The 19,971-nt window shown below is 42.7% G+C and overlaps 1 protein-coding gene across 5 annotated transcripts in view; it reads right to left on the reverse strand.

The window, feature by feature from the left end:
- Positions 1-201: 201 nt before the first annotated feature.
- Positions 202-19,971, reverse strand: part of ERG (ETS transcription factor ERG) — a 281,253-nt gene continuing 261,483 nt past the window's right edge. For all 5 annotated transcript variants that reach the window (XM_012445406.3, XM_064380152.1, XM_012445383.3 and 2 more), the window contains 4 exons: positions 12,460-12,528; positions 11,742-11,798; positions 11,073-11,120; positions 202-4,065 (listed from right to left, as the gene is read on the reverse strand). In XM_012445406.3, the coding sequence (XP_012300829.1) occupies positions 3,545-4,065; positions 11,073-11,120; positions 11,742-11,798; positions 12,460-12,528 (695 nt within the window). In that variant the 3' untranslated portion in view covers positions 202-3,544. The remainder of the gene's footprint in view (positions 4,066-11,072; positions 11,121-11,741; positions 11,799-12,459; positions 12,529-19,971) is intronic.

A 19,971-nucleotide genomic window follows, 5' to 3' on the forward strand; every position in this document is an offset into this window, starting at 1 on the left:
AACCATGCCTGGCTAATTTTTGTATTTTTTTGTAGAGACTGGGTACTGCCACATTGCCCAAGCTGTCCTGAGTTCCTGTACTCAAGCGATCTGCCCGCCTCTGCCCTTCAAATTGTTGGGATTATAGGTGTGAGCCATTGTGCCCAGCCAACAAGATTTCTTTAAACCAAGGTTAAGATAAAGAGAAGGCACAGAATTTGATGTATTTTTGAATAGTCCAAAGTAACTTTTTATTCTCTAATTAGTCATCTCACAACTTTATTTGAATCAAGTAATGAGAGGCTAATTAAACCAGTTTTTTAAAAAATAATTTTCTTCTCTCTCTCCAGGCAACGGGTCATTTTGGGGCACTGCAGAACATCTGTGCTTTCCCTGTGCCCTGCCACCTTCCCAGCTCCCGAGCTGCAGCCATCTCTGCTGCACCTGCTGTCAGAAGGCAGCTCCTCGGGGTCCTGCTGCAGGTGCTACACCTGTGCAGAGGGCTTAGGAGGAGCAGAGAGACTTCTAACTGCAGCAGTCCTGACAAAGCACTTCGTGAACCCCTCCGGGACATAACAAGGCATCAAACCGGGAACAAAAATAAAGTCTTCACTGAGATTTGGTGATTTTACCACATACAAGGCCTGAAAGATGACTGAAGACAAGAAAAGAAGATAAATCTCTTGCCAGCAGGAGTAAGATTGTACAGGAGTCTGAGTATACATCAGGGCAAGCCAAGAGACAGGGAGAAACAGAGAAAAGGTTCATGCAATTATGAATATGACCTGGAGGGTGCTTTGGAATTAGATTACAACAGGAGCAGAGTTAATGCCGTTTTGAGACAATTTAAGAATTATGTATTTGAAGGAACTCAGTATTATCATGTTATCCAAAATCATCCCAGTTGCTCATAAGACTTGCTAATAACCTGGTTTGGGACTGGAGGGTTGAGGGATCTAACTGAAAACATCTGTTAAAGTTGAATATGATAATCATGTCTTGTTTTTATGCTTTTGCTCATGAGACAGTCTTGAAAGAGAGAGCTGAGTGATTATCCAAGTAAATGTGTATTTTTATGCAGAATGTAGGTGTGTCTTAACTTTGCATTCCAAAATAAAAATGACTGATCTTTTCCATTAGCACAGTTTGGTTCGGCCTAACTGCCAACTTTTATGATTGTATTTATTTATTTTCCCTAAGGAGATACAGGCACTTTGGGGGCCTTCCCAGGCTTCTGCAAAATGATGGATGGTTGGGCTCCGTCTAATCCAAGTGACATGGGGTGTCAGGAGCATTGGTAATCGTATCCTGCCGACTTCAAAGACCACTGCCAAAACATCCACAGCACAGAGGTTTGGCAACTTCACATAATCATAGCAAAAGGATTACAAACTGAAAAAAACAAGCCCTGAAACAGCTATGAAAAGGGCCAATTCAGAAACCAATTCAGCTAAGACGTTTAGGCTAGCGCCTTCCAGCATTCACCTTGGATTTCACCTCTTAAGCTGCCTTCACCTAGATCAAGGTTGGCAGTATTCGTGATGCATAGAAAAGATGCCCAGGGAAATTGACTCTAGGTTATATAAGCAAACAGTGTCTTCAAGGGATAGCCAGCAATATCAGGCTCAGAGCTAGTGAGTTCCAAGCCACCGTGCCCAGGCAACAGATTAAAGCTGTCTACCTAGTGAGATCGCCTGAAAGAGAAACCCCGTGGCAAATCTAGAAGTTATCCCTTGTTTCTGTAAAGTGAGAAACTGCAGCTATCCATGACGCTTCATTTACCAAGAATAATGCAGTTTGTATTACGCGAGGTAGCTCATTCACCATTCAACAAATGTTTTTTTTTAATCACAGCAGGAATTAAGGGTGATTTGTGACCAGGTGCTGAACTAGAATTTCTCAATGACAGCCCCAGTTTCATAGGCCTGTTTCCATCCCAGGCATAAATATGGAGGCTCCGATGTGAAACCTGGGGTCCTTCTGTTCCAGCAGGGGCTAGAAATATGAGAGAGGAGAGTGGGCAAGAAGGACCCGGAGAGGCTGACACCATTTGGGTGCCAATCATCCTCTCTGTTTGGCTCTCCCTTGCACAAGTCCCTGGACGAAGTAAAATTATAACACAAAACCCACAACATTCAGCACGTTTTCATTAAGCAACTTTAGTCACTAAAAAAAGTGCAAATGCAGACTCCTGTGTAAATCTGATTTGCCATGCTAGGCCAAGCTTATTTTATTACATACATTCTGCATTCTAAGAACTAATAACTTCATATTGTAAACATTAAGCATACAGAGTTAAAATTCAAGGCCACATTATACCATTGATTGTCTCTTTTGTCGTGTGTCTTTGGCTGGCCGAGATCAACTCGTAGTGTATAAATGCATAAGTTATATAATTATTATATAAAAAGGGGGGAAAAACATTGACTTGTATACTTCATTCTGACAAACGCACAGCGTTCGCGACTCAAAGGAAAACTGGTGGCCGCCTACCCAAAATGCCTGCGTGATTTCTGATTGTGGCAGCCGACAAGGCCATCTCTTACCTGACCCTGTGGAGAACAAAGCCCCCACGGAACGATGAGGTCCTGAATGTTTCTCTTAAATATCAGACAATTCCAGTTAAAATTTTCATTTGACAAACAAAGAAAGAGATGCGCATTTTTGTTTCTGAATTCCACTACTTCCCCTTTCTCCGTTACGCTGGTCCTTTCTCCTAACACTGGGTTTGGTATAATACTGACTGCATGAACCCTCAAGTCTCCGTATCTCATTGTACACAGTCCCCAAATGTCCTGAGTCCAGTCTTCACTGCTTGAGAAGTTTCTTTCCCAGCCCTGGTCTCCTCCTCCTCTGTCTCCTCCTCCTCCTCCTCCGCCCCTCTGTCTACAATCACACGCTCACTCTATACACATCCTCAGTCCCACCATTTAGCTCACGGTCCCGGTGATACTGTAAAGGAGCTGGAAACTTTGGGTCCTCTTCACAGTTTGAGAAAGCTGACAGCTCTCCATCAAACGGAATGTATTTGATTTCAACCGAAGCAGCGCATGCCGTGCAGTTGCATATCAACGTCGGTTGACGGGCCACAGTCTTTCTCGTGTCTTTTCTCTTGTTTTTGATATGTTTCTATTTTTAAATACAGGTAGTTTTCCTTAAAATGGCATTATAAACGGTATGTTAGGTCAACACTGTGTTGTTTCTATTGCTTTAGTTTCATCCCAGTTTGCATTAGTGGGATTCCAAACTCTACTCTAAAGTTTATACACTTCTTAAGACCACTTTCTCTGGCACTGTCTTTAAGACTTCATGCTTCTACATACACTGTCTTTTACAAGGTCAGTCCACAGATGATATGTCCATATTCATGACATTTTTAGCATCCTCATTTCTGTGGTAATACTTCTCCCTCCCAAGAGTCTTTGGATCTCTTCCCCGGCTTCCTTCCCCAGCCCCAGTAAAGCTTTTTTCATTCCTCGAGGCACTTTTGATTCATGTTCTCCGATCGAGTTTGTGGCGATGGGCTGGTGAATGCACGCTGATGGGAAAGGCCCCTATCAGGTCTTTAGTAGTAAGTGCCCAGATGAGAAGGCATATGGCTGGTGGGGAGCCTAGTGTTAGGGTATATACCCCCAGTTGGTGAATTCCAGTATGGGTTTGGGGCAGCAAAAAAACTGGAAGATGTCACAGGGAGGGCTGGAGGGTGGGGCGCCACAAAGTTCATCTTCTGCGGGTGGGCGTGATAGGAGCCCATGTACGGGAGGTCTGAGGGGTACTTGTACAGAGATGACTCCGGAGGGTGGGGCTGGAGGGCCTGGGCGATCCCGTGGAAGTCGAACTTGTAGGCGTAGCGCTTCCCATGGACCTTGGTCATGATGTTCTTGTCATAGTAGTAACGGAGGGCGCGGCTGAGCTTATCGTAGTTCATGTTGGGTTTGCTCTTCCGCTCTCCCCAGCGCCGGGCCACCTCGTCGGGGTCCGTCATCTTGAACTCCCCGTTGGTGCCTTCCCAGGTGATGCAGCTGGAGTTGGAGCTGTCCGACAGGAGCTCCAGGAGGAACTGCCAAAGCTGGATCTGGCCACTGCCTAATGAGGTGTCAGGAGAGGAAGGAAAACTCCAGTGAGCACGGGTTCCAGGGGAAAGGGGCTCTCTGATGATAGAAGGAGGTGCTGTGGGTTTGCTGCCCACATTCCCTTCCCCAGGCCTGTCCACCCGTCCCTCGGTTGCAGGGGTGCTGACTGCTCTCATTCCATGAAGACCCGCTTCTCCAGAGAACTGCCCTTGCCTGAACAGAGCTGCCGCCTCCCCTACACCCAGGTCTCCCACAGCTGGGTGGACGCAACAGTGTCCCGTGGGCCGGCCCCTTCCCTCAAGGAAAGACCAACTCCATGATGCTATTCAGACTCCAGGGCTCCCGTGGGATGGGGCTGAAACATATCCAGCTGCAAGGAGGCTTGGAGGAGGCCAGAAACTTCCTTATCTCTCCCCCTGCCCTGTGCTTCTTCCCATTCTCTCTCTTGAGAACATGCCGTTAAACAGCCCTACCCCAAGCTCTGCATCTAGGGAACCTGACCTAGGACGGTGACCTAACAGATCCAAGACCTAGATGGAATGCAGGAAATTCATATGGGGCAAAGTTCAGGCTGGTTCAATCCGTTTCTGATTTCCTTAAAAGAACAGCCAGATCAACCTGGTGTTTAGGGGATGAAAGACCTATATATTTTTTCCTATCTTGTGAAGCAGAAAGTTATCGTTCTGTGGATGGCAATAATGACTTAATGCCATTTATATTGGCTGGGTCAAATAAGATAATAAAAGTTAGATTTAGGAAATGAACTTCTAAAGGTTTATGGAAAAAAATAGAGAATGGATGTAAACACCATTATTTCTCACATAACGTTTTGCTGGCGCTCAGAAAGCATTTCTGTCAAAATTTTTCCTAGAAGAGAATTAACCCACTCAAAATGAGGAAGTTTAGGAACAAAAAAAAGCTGGCTGTTTTTCAAACCAGATCACCCAGTTCCAGTATTTGGTCAAGCGCATTGTAACGGAAACCCATGCACTGCCCGTGCCCTGCAATGCCAATTGTGTGAAGCAGCATTTCCAAAAGAAAAGCCCCAGCAATGAGTGATTGCAAGTCCCCTTGGGAAGATGAATGAGACTCTTCCTTAGTCACAGAGATCGCATTTAGCTGGGAGGACAAAGTCAGAACTGTCTTGATTTCATTGAGAGCACAGAGATCTGGCTTTATCTTATGAACGTCAAAGAAAAATCTAGGTACATCATTGTAGCCATCATCATGCATGGCTCCCTAGAAGACAGCAGCATGTAAATACTGACAGTAGTGTCAGTACCCAGAGAAGCTAAGCTGTGCTGAACATATTTCAGAAGCTTAAGAATGGATGGGAGGTGGGTCTTTCCTCCCAAATTCCAGTGAGAGCACTGCCTTAGGCTTATTACCAAAAAGATCACTTCTATTATATTGTAAGTAATATCAATCGACGTGATAAAGTGATTAAAGTAACCTTAACTGGCATCTACTCAGGGAATTAATATAATGTAAAAATCAATTATAAGTCTGTTTTTCTCTAAATCCTCACTAGCCTCCTTTAGGTATCGCCCCACTCATAAACTCTTCTTTGTATGTTGGCTACATGGAAATGGATACGTTTGTGAATTCATCCATACAACATCGCTGTGAGAAAGGTCAGCTTTTTCTGAATCTATTCTTGTGTCTAGCAACACATTTGAAATGTATTAACAGCTTGTAGTTCATTACAGTGGAAGCCTTTGCTTTTTCAGAACCACAGATACAAACTGTTCCCAATCAAGTTTTGTTGCCTCCAACATTTCAATAATATGCATTTAGAAAATACAAAGAATGGTATGAGAAAACCATATGGTCTTAGTATGTATATTGTAACCAAAAAATTACAACTTGAAAAAATTCCATATATGACCTGGGAATAGGAAAAAGGATGGATTTTTGATTTAACAGTCTAACAGATGCTTCCATATAAACACATACGGTTGTTTGAAAATAAATATTCAGCGTCAACTTTCTCCCATAGAGAAAGCAACTCCACAAACCTGCCGAAATCACATTCAGGATCTACACAAACCTTGGCATTGCCTCTTAGGAATTTGTCTTTCACCCAATTCTCTTATAAACGTGTAAAGGACAGAACCAGTGGAAAAAAGTGATCTCATGTCTCTCCTATTTCTGAAGAGTTAGAAAGCAGGGGACCTAAATTCGTGGCTGCAAACTCAATGCCTAAAGGATGGACGAGCTAATTTCTCACTTGACTATTTTACCCATTAGCCAGGAAGACACAGGCTCAGGCTTGTGAGCCTTTCAAGGGAGGGTCTATAGAAATAAGAGATCTGTAAGCAAAACTCATCAGCTTTCAAACCTTAAAAGAAACCTGGAAATGCAAAATCAAAGAATGTTTAAGTAAATGATAGAAAGAGTAACATTATGTCAAACTCATTAATTGTTAAATTTAATATCTGTAACAAAATTCACTGCATTTTGGAGTGTGTAGAGTGAATTTTCTCACTGCAAGAATTCTCAAAACTGAACAATGGTTGCTAAAAAAAACTTGTCAGTGGTAAATTAAATGAGTTATTCTCAGTCACAGAATTTCAAGACCAGTTTTTCAATTCTTATTTTACTTCTAAAACAATAACATTTAAATGTATGATGAAGTGCATTTCAGAATATAGAAGAGAGATTTCCAAACAAGAATGCTTAGGGTTTAGGAAAGCCTAAATAAGCAGCTTGGGTTACTCATGGGCCAAACCAGGAATTACAAAGAGATGCTCCTGAAAGACAAGAACTTTCACCGAGTAGCATCACCACCTCTACCTCAGGACTCACTTTTCTTGGGTAAACCCTGCAGGTCTATTTTTTCACTCTATCTTAATAACATCCTTGCAGTGTCAGTAAGGAGGAACCAGCTTTTTCTTAGGGTAATTACCAAAACAAAACAGATTGGGGAGTAAAAGACAGGGGCGAGCCGCATTGCGCACCTACAGGGAACCCTGTGGATGAAGGGAGTGGATGTGGCGTTTAAGAAGACAGAAGGTACTCCTTCCATTTTACAGAGCAAAGTAATCGCCTAATACTGTTAAAAGAAAGGGAGAGAAACAGGGTAGCAAAGAGGCAAAAAAAAAAAAAAAAAACACAACCAACCCTAAACGGTTTACAAACCACAGAGCAAAGCAGAGAGCTGCAGAGTGACTCAGCAGCTGTGGGTCTGGTGGAAACAGCTTCCCTGTGCAAAGCCCTGCAGCCGTCAGCTGATGAACAAGGACAGTAAACACAGCAGTGAGGGGCCCCGCCAGTACCACGGTGGCAGTGGTTTGGGGCCACTTTCTGTAGAAGCCAGGGGTGGTGCAGAAGATCCCATGCGCACAGCCTGGATCCTCTGCAAGGCAGCAGGTGTGTCCTTGAATGGAAGTCTCTCCCTGAGGCTCGGTGAGGCCCAGGCATCACTTACTGAAGGGGCAGGAAAGCTTGGTGGTAGGGAGCACCAACTCTGGAGTTGGCACTGCCTCAGTTGAATCCTGCCTCTGCCCTTTGTGGGACCTTTGGCAACTCTCCCACCTCTCTCTGCTTCAGTGTCCTCATCTGTAGGGAGGGGATAATGGTAATACTACTATCTTGCAAGATCATGGTAACGATGAACTCAGTACATGAATGGTCTCGTCATAATTTCTTTGGGCTGAAAACTAGAGTTTAAGGAAAGATAACATTCCTCGCTTAGAGCCAGGAAATGCCTAAAGAAAGAGGAACACCTGTGCTGTTCAATTGGCCTATTGCACCATGCAGAAGCTTGAAATGGTGCTATTCTCAGGCTGACTGATATTTTTTGAAAGCTTACTGTGTGCCACGCACCATTCTAAAAGCTTTACATGTGTTAGTTTATTTAATCGCCACAAGAATTATGAGATTAGCCCAAGGAGAAGTGAGGAAATTAGAGCTCAGAGAGGCAGACTGACTGATTTTGCTCAGAGTCAGCATGGGCTGGAACCCAGACCCTAGGCTGCCATGCTTAACCACTGCCCAAATTTGCTTTCGGGCCTGGTTTGTGCACACCTCTGCAGCCTCCTCAGGTCCTCTCCATGTTGTCCGCTCCCTGGGGGGCTCCCACTGGAGGACTGCACACTCCCAATTCCTTAGAAATGGCAAAACCCTAACCTGGTCTGCAGTTCTGAAGAGGAAGGATGCATTTTCATGCTCACCATTGAAGAGTATCCAGTTAGCACCAAGGGAGCCTCTGAACATAACCCAACAAAGCTCTTTCATTAGAGGAACATGTTATATTCTCAGCTGCTCTGATGGGACGTAAAGGAGCTGTGTTGCTTATAACCAGGCCATGATAGCAGAATGCAGGGACACACTTTTCTCAGCAGGAGAAGTGATGTCCAAGTGCACATCAGATGAATATTTGGCCAGAGATGTTGGGATGCTGATATCATCTTGTGCATTCATACTGTATGATGTAACCTTTCCACTCAAAATGATGAAAAGGAATTTGAATTGTATGAAGAGCAAAGGCAGCAATTTTTAAGTGATGAAGGATTTATTTATCAGAGAATAGAAAAATAGAATCAAACAGGAAGAAGCATTCTCATTAATACAAAGATAAAAGACATTCTGGTTTCAGGGGAAAAGTTCATATGAACACAACAGACACAGACCTAAGCACGGAGGGAGAGAAAGTCAAATTCATCAGAAACTAAATGAAATAAATCTTTATCTTAAAGACACTTGGCTGCAAATCAAAGATTGGATGTTGCCATTTTCTCCAGGGTCATTAAGAATAGTCTTAATGGTAAGAAGCACAGTCCTGTTTCCCCAGGCCTGTGATGGGTTTCCAGTCTCCTTGCTGTGAGCTCAGGTTCCTCTGTCTACAAAGCACATCCCCAGGCTGCTGAGCCCAGGGCAGATGCAGTGTTCTCTTGTGAGAGTTGGTACTGCGCTTAGGAGCAAGTCACTCTGGCCCTATTCTACAAACAAGCTTAGCAGTACGTTTGAGCTGCGACGACCTGGTCGTGGACATGTATTTCATTTGGCCAATGTGTGAGTGAGTGCAAAGGCCAGTGTGGTCTTCTTTGGTGCAGCTTGACTCTTTCCTCCTCTTCCTTCCTGACCTGAGATTCATTGCCTGGACCTAAGGAGTTAGTACCCCGAAAGGAAATCCTTGCTTTCTAGTCTCACAGTCTGCTTTTTCTAATGCCTCTTCTTCACTTCATGCTTAGTTAGGGACAGGGGAGGGCAAGGAAACAAAAGCAGACTTTGGAGACAGAGTCAGGTTTCAAATCTGGCCTCCCTTATCATTGGCTGTGTGACGCAGGAAAAGTTACTTAACTTCTCTGGATTTCTAATTCCTCTTCTGCAGGATGGAGATAGTGACCTCCCAGGGCCGTCATGAGGTGCAGAAGGGACCACAGACATTCTATGGGGGGCATGCTGCGGGGTGGGAGCTGTTTGATTGTTATTTCACATGATTGCATTAACATTCCCAGAGTGTTTCAGCTTCCATCATTTTCTTTTTTCTAATCTATCCTGAACATTGCTGCCAGATCAGTCTTCCCGAAGCATGACTGATAATAATCATCTCAAAACATAGTCATTATTTTTTATTTGAATGGTTACATGGCAGTTGCAAATGAAAAGCTGAGCAGAAGTCTGAGAAGGGACCACAGCCTCAGGAGACTGGGCTACCAGATGAAAACCAGCATGAGCGAAAAGGGCGTGTGGCCCCATGGCTGGGATAACGTTGTAACTACCTGTGTCCATTCCTCCACCGGCCGAGAGCTCCCTGAGCTAAAGGACTACATCTCATGATCCTTGGCATTCATGTATGCAACAGATAATCATTGAGCACCCAGTCTACCCCCAGGCTAACTAGTTTTCGTTAGATTTTCAGCTGTGTAAAAAATGTTTATTGAATTCATTAACATCGACCAAAATTTAACATCAAAAATGCAGATGTTCAATAATGATAACATTTTGTGTTTTCAATATATAGATTCTCTTGCTGGGGTGTACACTGATTACATCTGAATTTTTCCATTTCCAGCCTTATTTTGGCCTCAACGTTTAGGAAATTTACATTCCATCTTGTGCTTGCAATATGCCTGTGACATCTTGGCATCTGAATTTGCAGTTGGGAATATGCAGCATAGGCTATGAATTTCTGAAGTTGGTGCCAGCACAGCTGGTTCTGATCTGAACACAAACAAATAAAACTATGTGGTTGGCACTGAAACACAAGGACAGGTGACAAACCTTGGCAATGCATTGGTTACAAATGGGCCAATTAAGAATTTGCACTTTTTTCTGGCATCGAAGTTCAGAAATAGACCATCGGAGATGAGCCTGAATCTGAAGTCTTGTGGTTGTAATTAAGGCTCTCTTTTAAAAAAATACTAGTTATTTCATCTGCTTGCATAATGGGTTGAATTGTGTCCCTTCAAATCCCTATGTTGAAATCGTAATCCCTGGTACCTCAGAATGTGAACTTCTTTTGGAAATAAGATCCTAAGGTAATCAAGTCACAGTGAGGTTATGGAGTGGATGTTCCAGTCTGACCGAAGTCCTTGTGAAAAGCCGACATTTGGACACAGAGACACTGTGACACACATAGAGAGATGATCATGAGAAGAGACACAGGGAGATGATGGCCATCTGTAAGCTAAAGAGACTCCCCAGAACAGACCCTTCCCTCACAGCCCTCAGAAGGAACAAAGCCGCTACCATAACACTCTGATTTCAGACTTCCAGCCTCCAGAACTTTCGAGACAATAAATTATTGTTATTTAAGCCACCTCGTCCTTGGTACTTTGTTACAGCAGTCACAGAAAACTATTACAGCTTGGATTCAGTTATAATGTTCTTTGCTGAAGCTGAAATCTTAATTTATAACCCAACCCATTTTTCCATTAAGGTAAATAATTCGGTGAGACCTAAAACTAAAATTTGTTCAGTTGAAGGAATTTCTCACCAGTACCATTTACTTTTCAAAATAGCCACTGTCAAAAAAGTAATTTTGTAAGCAGAAAATCATCAGCAGTTTCTCACCTGGATTTGCAAGGCGGCTACTTGTTGGTCCAAGAATCTGATAAGGATCTATAGCAAAAAGAAACAAAGTCAAATTCTAGACATAGTTGTGACACAGTATGATGTGACTTCAGACATAATGCCTGATTCCATTGTGTTTTCAGATTTCACAGCTGAAAATTTCCCCCAACTCCAAATCACCTGCCTCCACCTTCTCTATGAGAGAAGATGTCACATAGCATCTCAGATATTTTCCTAGGTGACTCCTAACTGGTGGCAGAGCTTGGATCCAACCCCAGGTTCCTGACACGTAGCCCAGGGCTCACACCAACCAGTGATATAAAGAGGGCAAACATGTGCCAAGCCCCATCAGTCCAGGGCCGTCCAGGCTGTGTTGTTTGGGCACGGAAAGTAAAATTAAAAATAAAATTTATCAATCACAAAGAAGCAGTCTGTGTGCAAGTAGAATGTTTTTTTCCACGTTTATTGCATAGTTGTGGAAGTATTTTAGCACCATCTCAAGTCACCTCATAGGAGTAGGCTGATGATTGGGATCCTATCTTATGTATGGAGCAGTCGCAAAGAAGCAAAAAATCATGTTAATTTCCATTAAAAAGTGATGCATTTTAGAAATTCCCTGCTGAGCCCGAATCTTCTTTTATGGTTATCCAGATGGACCCTGAAACATACCTAACTGAGGACGCTGGTCTTCAGTTTTGGGCACTGTGGAAGGAGACGGCTGAGCAGCTGAAAATCCAGAAATACAAAAAACAATGAGCTATAACTTCGATTTGGTCACTAGTCTTTGATGTTGTTATGTAATCACTCTATCAGTTAATTTCATTATTAACATAATAGTCTAATTCAGAAGCATCTCATGGTAAGGAAAAACTTTCCTTTCTAATTAAAGCAGATGCAAACATTGTAACAAAAAAAGAGGACATTTCCAATCATTTAAAGAATGGATATCGCCCACACTTTTTCCAAAAATTAAAGAAAAAGAATTTGGGATGGCTTACCAAACAGATTACAATAAATCACAGTCTAACATAAATACATAAAGGGAAACCACCAGACAAATAAAGTAAAGCCAGGGACACTTTCAAGCATGGCCAAGATTCCGGAAATCACCCATTATTTAATGTGTACTGAAACATCCCACGAAGCATGCATTTGTGAAGGCTGAAATACACTACATCATTCCTCCATTTTTGTTAGGAAATTTGTGATGACCCAAATAGAAAAAGAATCACTGCAGTTAAAGATCAATTGTACTCTGTTGTCAATGGAACAAACCCACTCCATGTTGCAAAATCACAGATTAACCATAGAAATGATTATTTACTCCATCAGCAGTCATCCACTGCCTGTGACATGAAACTCAGAGCCATGGGAACCAACATTGTACCTTTTGACTGGGGCGTAGGATGGCCATGACCGGTCCAGGCTGATCTCCTGGGGGGCTCATATGGTAAATCTGTAAAGACAAATAAATTGACTAAAGTTCAATCATGTAATTTTTATAAGTGACGTTTTGAGTTTTTATTTGGTTTTGCACTTATTAGAATAAATTTTGTGCAAAAAAATCTGGTGATCCAAAGTAATATTCTACTAGATTTGAGTTTTGTTTACAAATTATAATTTCATATATTATAGTGGTCTAAAATTCTCACCCATTTATCTGAAAACTCCCACTGACAGATTCTCCCAGAGCTTGCTGACTCTTCTAATTTCCTACAATCATAAGTCAAGACCCTATTAAAAGTTTTTTACAATCTAGTTCATCCTGCTTCCACTGGGACTGATCTACATCTGTCTCCTTATTATCTTCATGACTCATCCAAAACAGAGTCTACAACTTGGATGAACCAACCAATTTTTGTTTGAAGTCTGCCCCTAAATCCATCAAACAACATTCAGCTTCTTTTATTCTTGCTTCTCCTGGAAAATGATCGCTGCCTTATGTTTTTGCTTGCCAGTTGCCTCTCTTAGCCAACTCTCATTTTCCCTTTATACTCTCATCCATTTATATTAAATCAGTCTTATCTAGTGATTTCTGCAGGCAAGTGTCTCCCCTTTCTTATTTTCTAAATAAATTTAGAATTTCTCTACCATGAACTGTATGAAATGAATTACAGGACTGAAATAATATTGCTCTCACAGCACATTAACGATGACCTTCTGAGCTTAAGTACATGCCAATCATTTCTTTGTATTTATAAAGTAATATCACTTGTCCCACAAACCTTCATTCACTTTGCATATGCAAATTTAATAACTATACCTCTGCATCCTCAGTGTGAGTTCTATTAATGATGATCAACGCTCTAAGTTATTTCAAGTTTGTTTCAACAACATATCCCAGAAACGATATTATACAAACTCTTACTAAGAGTGCATATCTAAGGCTATTTCTACATGCAATGTTAATATACAACCATTTCAAAATTATGTCTTCTTGGATTGATGGGTCTCAGTTCAATGTCATGTGTCATTCTGGGACAAGTGAAGGCCATGGCCAGGTATCTCAGCAGGTGTTTTGTTGCCAGACACCAGGAGATAGCTACAAAATTTCATTTGGAGGGTAGGGCCATGCAATTGTTTTTATGCTTCTGTTTAAATAGATATTTTAACTTCGTTTAAAACTGGGAATTTGATGGGTCAATCTTCAAAGAGATGGCTGTGTTGCAGAAGAAGTGTCTTTTCCTATTTTCATATTCCAAAGAGAATAGAAATGACATGCAACGTGAAATTCAACACAAAATCTCCTTAATGTATTTGGTCTGTTTGGCTGCAAACATCTTTGCTACTAGTGTGGTCTGTGAAATCCTACCCTTCAGAGCTTTGGAGAATTAGATAATTTTCTTTTTAAACTCTGGTATTACTCACTCCTCTTTCTCAGCTAGCATTTTTGCATTTTTGGACCTAAAGCTTTTCCCACCCAGCTCCTCAGATTTTCACTTTTCTGGTGTTGGGGTTACACATAGGAATTAAATCTGCAGCCCCTACCAATTTACAACTGAATTTCAACTTAAGTCTCTGGGAAAACTTTGCACATGGGGTTCTCAGTCAATTGCATTTTGTCAAAAAAAAAAAAAAAATGGATAGCCAGAGTTTCAATTTGCAAATTGTCTCAGAAAGAAAAATCTACTCACAAGGCAATCCTAGCAACATCTAGCCTAATTTGAGAGCAGAAAGGCACAGTAACTAAGGGCTTCTATTTACCAAATGAAAAAAGCAAGATAATACAGAAATATGTTCTAGATCTCTGCTTCCCAAAGGGTGGTCTGTGGACCAGCAACATCAACAATACCTGGGATGCAGAATCTTACCCCAGACCAATCACATCAGAATCAGCATTTTACCAAGTTCCCAGGTGACTCTGGTGCATAGTGAAGACTGAGAAAGCTGCTCTAGATAATTGCTCTTTCCAGCAGATAATGATTTCAGAAATGCTATCTGCAGTGTGCAAAGACAAATTAAAAAATGGTTGAAAGGGTTCAAGCTGGATTGCTTTTACCGATGGCATAAGCATGCTAACGGAATGAATAGAAAGCATCAGTAGGTGAGTCAGATACTACCTTAGACATGAAATGTGACTGGGAAAAAAATGAATGCCAAACTACTACTCCCAAAATATTTTGAAACTCTTTATTCACAATAAAGAGTTAGGTGTATAACCTAACTCTTAGGTGTATAACCTCCTTCTTAGGTGTATAACCATATCCCATCCTCCCTTGAAAATAAGTTGAGACTTAACACCAAACAGAGTCTACTTTTCAGCCAAGTATTTGAGACGTTTATAAGAACAATGATTAACATGTTCATAGACATACTGCCATGGAAGGTAAGTGGGCTTTTGTTTTCTTCCATGACATTCTGTTCCAATGCTTCCTTATCGGCTACCGATCACATGCTGTGGGCACTAAGTACCCCCCCTGTGGAATATGACATTGGGAAACATTCAACTCAGGCTCGCTGAGATGGGCAATAGCCAGAGGTGACCGCTTCGGCAGCTACACCATGTCAAAGCCTTAGTAGTTCTGCTCTTGACTCTTGAAAAATCACTCCTCTGCGTATCTTTGCTATGTGTGCTTTACTGATAATACAGCATCGGACTTGCAGTAAAAATAAATTTTACATTTAGTTTCTGCTGATCATTTCAACACCATCTCCATTTCCCTTTAATTTTGATCTTCAAGGTAATAAACTCATATGTTGGCAGAACTGCGCATGTATGGGAAGGCTGCTTTCTGGCACTGGTTCTGCTGTTCTATCTGTAAGAGACTGTGTTTAAAAACTGAGCTTTGTAAAAGTCATTTCATAGGGAGCTCGGGTGAACACGACGTATGTTACATCACAACAGTATAAAAAAACAGCATGAAGCTACAAAGAGGGAGCTCAGCTAGTGCTGAGCCCTACACACCAGCAACTGCGTTGATTACCTGGGAGCTGGGGTCAGCTTCTCATTCTGAATGAGACTCCTCTTCTACCACACCCTTCTGAAGACATCAGTAAATTAATACAACATTCTGGCTACCCTTTCCAGGAGGGCTAAGATCAGCCAAGTCTTATATTCTCCCTTCATCAAACTCACTGAGGAGGAACCCTCTAGCTCTTGCCCCCTGACCCCCGCTACCAGCTTTATTTTTTAACGGGCCAGAATGTGGACCATGGAAGAGGTCATCCTCATTCTGCAGGATCCATGCCATATCTGCAAAGCAACTCTGGAGGTTCCCTGGCTGGGCTGGATGGGAAAAGATGAGATTTATTTGCTCTCGAAATTAGATGCTACTATTCACAATAACAAAGACTTGGAACCAACCCAAATGACTGGATAAAGAAAATGTGGCACACATACACCATGGAATACTATGCAGCCATAAAAAAGGATGAGTTCATGTCCTTTGCAGGGACATGGATGAAGCTGGAAACCATCATTCTCAGCACACTAACAAAAGAACAGAAAACCAAACACTACATATTCTCACTCATAAGTGGGAGTTGAACAATGAGAACATATGGGCACAGGGAGGGGAATATCACACACTGGGTCTGTTGAGGGGGGTGGGAGGCTAGGGGAGGGATAGCATTAGGAGAAATACCGAATGCAGATGACGGGTTGATGGGTGCAGCAAACCATCATGGCACATGTATACCTATGCAACAAACCTGCACGTTCTGCACATGTATCCCCAGAACTTCAAGTATAATAATAATAATAATAAAGAAATTACAAGCAAATGAGGAAGACAAATTGGGAAAACTAAGAACTGCTGCTGAGGATCAATCTATAAATGTCTGTTAAATGAAAACAATTTTTTGAGTCAATCTTAACATAATTAAGTCGCTCTCTCTTGCTTTCCTCCAGATCTTCTTAAAATTCTCTATCAAAGGCATGGAGATTTGGAGACATCTTGCATTCCCTTCTTCCCTAGGTTTGCAGGTATCTGTGGTTATATAAGAACTAGGGGGAAGCAAAGAATGCAGTTTTAGCCATTTGCTAAGATACAGGCTTTACAGAGCACCTAACTGAGGGGTGCTATGAAGTAGTCGTATTGTCTCACTATGCCTAGCTGTGCTGATAAGCACTAAGCCGTGAGCTCCAACAGGGGAATAGTTTAAGATTCCTAGAAACCCCTGAAGAGCAGCAACTTCAAAGCAGAAGTGAAGACTGCATTTGCAGGCTTAACTCTCTAATCTCCTTTGATAACGCCCCAGATACACATCATAATACACGGGTTGTCATGGGGATGGAAGAGGAAAGGATGGGGTTGTAGAACGTCATCCTTGGGATAGAACTGAGCTTTCACATGACCTGCTCCCGAGACGACAGGCAGAGTGGTGCACTGTGTAGTTAACAGGGGCTTGCAAGATTCTGTGAATCAGGTCTGTCTCTGTTTTTGCCACTTTTTCCACTGAGACCTCAAAGGCCTATGGCTCCAAGAGAAGTGGATTCAGGAAAAAAGACGGGTGTTTGCTGACAAGGTACAGAAAGGGATTCTGGTCGTAGGAACTGCAACAACTTGAGAAACACACGAAATATCATAAAATAATGATCATAAACCCACAGCACGTAAAATGATATGCCTGTGGGTTGATACCTTACGAGGTAGACACTGTCTCAATGCTAATTCAACAAAGGGGTCATGAAAGAAGGTACATCTCGAATCAGGAAAATGCCACACGTGGTCCCCTGTGAGGTGCAGGGAGAGTGAAATGACACAGCAGAGGTGAGACTGACCTGACAGGGAAGTAGTCAGGGGGCTCTGGCATAAATGATCCGTTTGGGAAGGTGGGCCATGAACAGAAGAAAAGGCAGATTGGGGCAGTAACCCAGGGACGGGTGACTCACGGCGGGAAGGAAAGGAGAGGAGGGTGGTGAGGAAGCGCTGGGAAGGAGGACAGGCAGGATGACACACACGTGTAGAAGGAGTCTCCGCAGAAAGCGGGTGGAGTGCTGTCTAATTCAACCAGCAAACCTTGAACAAACACCACTGTCTCTTCTATCAGGGACTTTATAGTGAAACAGCCACCATGCAGAAGAGAGACAGATTCTGGTCTAAGTAGAGTTGTTAACCAGGAGCCTGGCTTGCCTCATGGTCAGCACAATAATGCCAACCAGAGTTTGGTTCCCTCGGATGTGGGATTAGACAAAGGGTGTGGAAATGAAGATCACGACACGGCAAACCAAGAGTGGAGGAGACAGGAATTTGGGTCTGTATCCCCAAGGACCTTCAAAGAAACAGTCAACAGTCACCTTTCTGAAAGCAGTCAGATACCCACTGACCACAGGGATATCGTCAGATTCCCAGGGACCTCCCTCTGTGACTCATGTGGCTCTGAAAGTTAGTGATGCAAAGACTCTTCCCTCTCAGCCATCACAACATGCATTCTCCAGTTGCAGGTGCACAGCTTTTATCTCCACAGGACCAGTCCTTTAAGGTTAATTGCTTAGCGATGGATGACCCAAGGTATAGAACTAGTTCTTATCTCCAAGGTCAAGTCCCTGAATAGAGCCTACAGGAAATAGTCCTCTGGCTTGTTCACTCTGCTTTAAATCTTTACAGGTCAGATACCAATATTTGTCTCACTTCTCTTAATCACAGTAGCAGTAGTCAAAACAGGTTATTTCAGGTACAAACTGAGTCTCAAAAATGTACTTGACAAGTACTGGAGATGTGGAAGCATGCTCTCCCCCAGGTCATGCTCAAATCACGGGGCCATGGCACCATCAGAGAAGCATGGGAGGTATCTGAGTTTGCCACCCTTGCCTTCCCTGGGCTGGGCAGAGAGGGAGTCCCAACCAACACCCTCGCAGCCCCCCTCTTCTCCATCCACCTTGATGGACCATTCCTTCCAATTCCACTATATCCTAAAATGTGAAAACAAAGCAGCTCCAGGACCCACTGTCTTATCCAGGTAGCTGTCAGTCAGCTGGCTTATCTGACGGACAGGTTGTGCCAATGATTTGGCCAGCGTTGTGATCTTTTAACACAATTTCTAACACCAGCTCACAACCCTGGCTTTGTAACTCAGTCAGAGGCATGTATGAGATGTCTTAACACAAACAAACAAATACGAAATTAAAAAGCAAAAAACATTTTAAAACCCCAGCCAAATGTTTTGGAGATAGTTTTTATTTCTTTAAGTATAGATGGAAATATTTTTAAAATGCTCACAGAATTACAAAATCCCTACAGCTTGAGTGAAATGTGAATTTCTATTTTCCATTTGCAATACACGTGGTGGATTTCTTTAGGACCAGTCTAGTAGACTCTAGGCACTGAGTCTCACCCATGTTTCAATAGCCTGTGAGATCTCTTAAATGACAGAGGTGACTCACTAACTCTTAGTACCTCTTAGCTAAGTCTTTCTATCCTGCTTTCCAGGAGCAAGAGAGAAAACTTTTTCTCTGAGGTTAGAGAAGAGAAAATTGCCATCCTGAGGTCACTAGGCAGTAATAGGGCAGTGTCAGGATTTGAACAGCCTGAGAAGCTTCCTTCTTCTTTCTCTTTAGCTCACTAGGTCCCCAGTATTTCTCATTAGAATGAAAGAGTAGTCACCAAGCCTACATCTTGAACCAGTTCAAACTGAGACTTGTGTGTCCTGGATATGTGATAGACATGGAAGAGGAGTAGCCTGAGTTTAACAGGAATTCTGGAAGCCTGTATGAATATGGAGAAACCATCCCACCACCCTGAACACGATGTCATCAGCTATGAGGCTGGCACAGTGATACCTAGCTCACAAGGCTACTGTCAGTCCCAGGGAGGGGACAGATGCTTAAGGAATGCAATATCCTTTTGTGAAATGCCCTCTCTCCCTGTTCATTATTCGCCTGGCAAACAGCTAATTCCCCTCTGCCATGTGGCCATTCCTCTGGAAAGCATCCTTTATGCCTTTCATTGGGGATTGAGTTCCTCCCTGCTCTTGCTCCTGCCGCCTCTATTGCTAGAAGTGGTGCCTCTACCATAAAATCTATCACATGAAGGAAAACATTTATGTGTACATGTCTCTCTCTCTGGTTCTAGGTCACTCTACTGAAACATCTAGAACTAGAGGCAAAACATTTCGGCTTGTTCACTGCCATACCCTCTGTGGCTAGCACAGAGGAGGCACTCAGCAAATGAACAAGCCGAGCTGAATGAAGAAGGGAACTTTCTGAAGACAAGAAGCTTACTGAAGCCTGGTTCATCTCTATATTCCCAGAATCTAACATCACGCTTGGCACTGATGGGTACTTGACGGATGTTTATTTTTGCATGATTGGCATGTAAATTAATTGCCTAATTAAATCATGTGGAAGACAGGCAGTAAGACTCAGATGTAAACACTATCGATTGCATGCTTCTGCCCTGCAAGACTTCTTGTGCCATACAGAGAATTGGTCCCTGTGAATCTGGGGAGTGTCCTTGTT

The sequence above is a fragment of the Aotus nancymaae genome, unplaced genomic scaffold, assembly GCF_030222135.1.
Source record: "Aotus nancymaae isolate 86718 unplaced genomic scaffold, 86718_ANA_hifiasm-v0.15.2.pri h1tg000022l_1, whole genome shotgun sequence".
Classification (NCBI taxonomy): Eukaryota; Metazoa; Chordata; class Mammalia; order Primates; family Aotidae; genus Aotus; species Aotus nancymaae.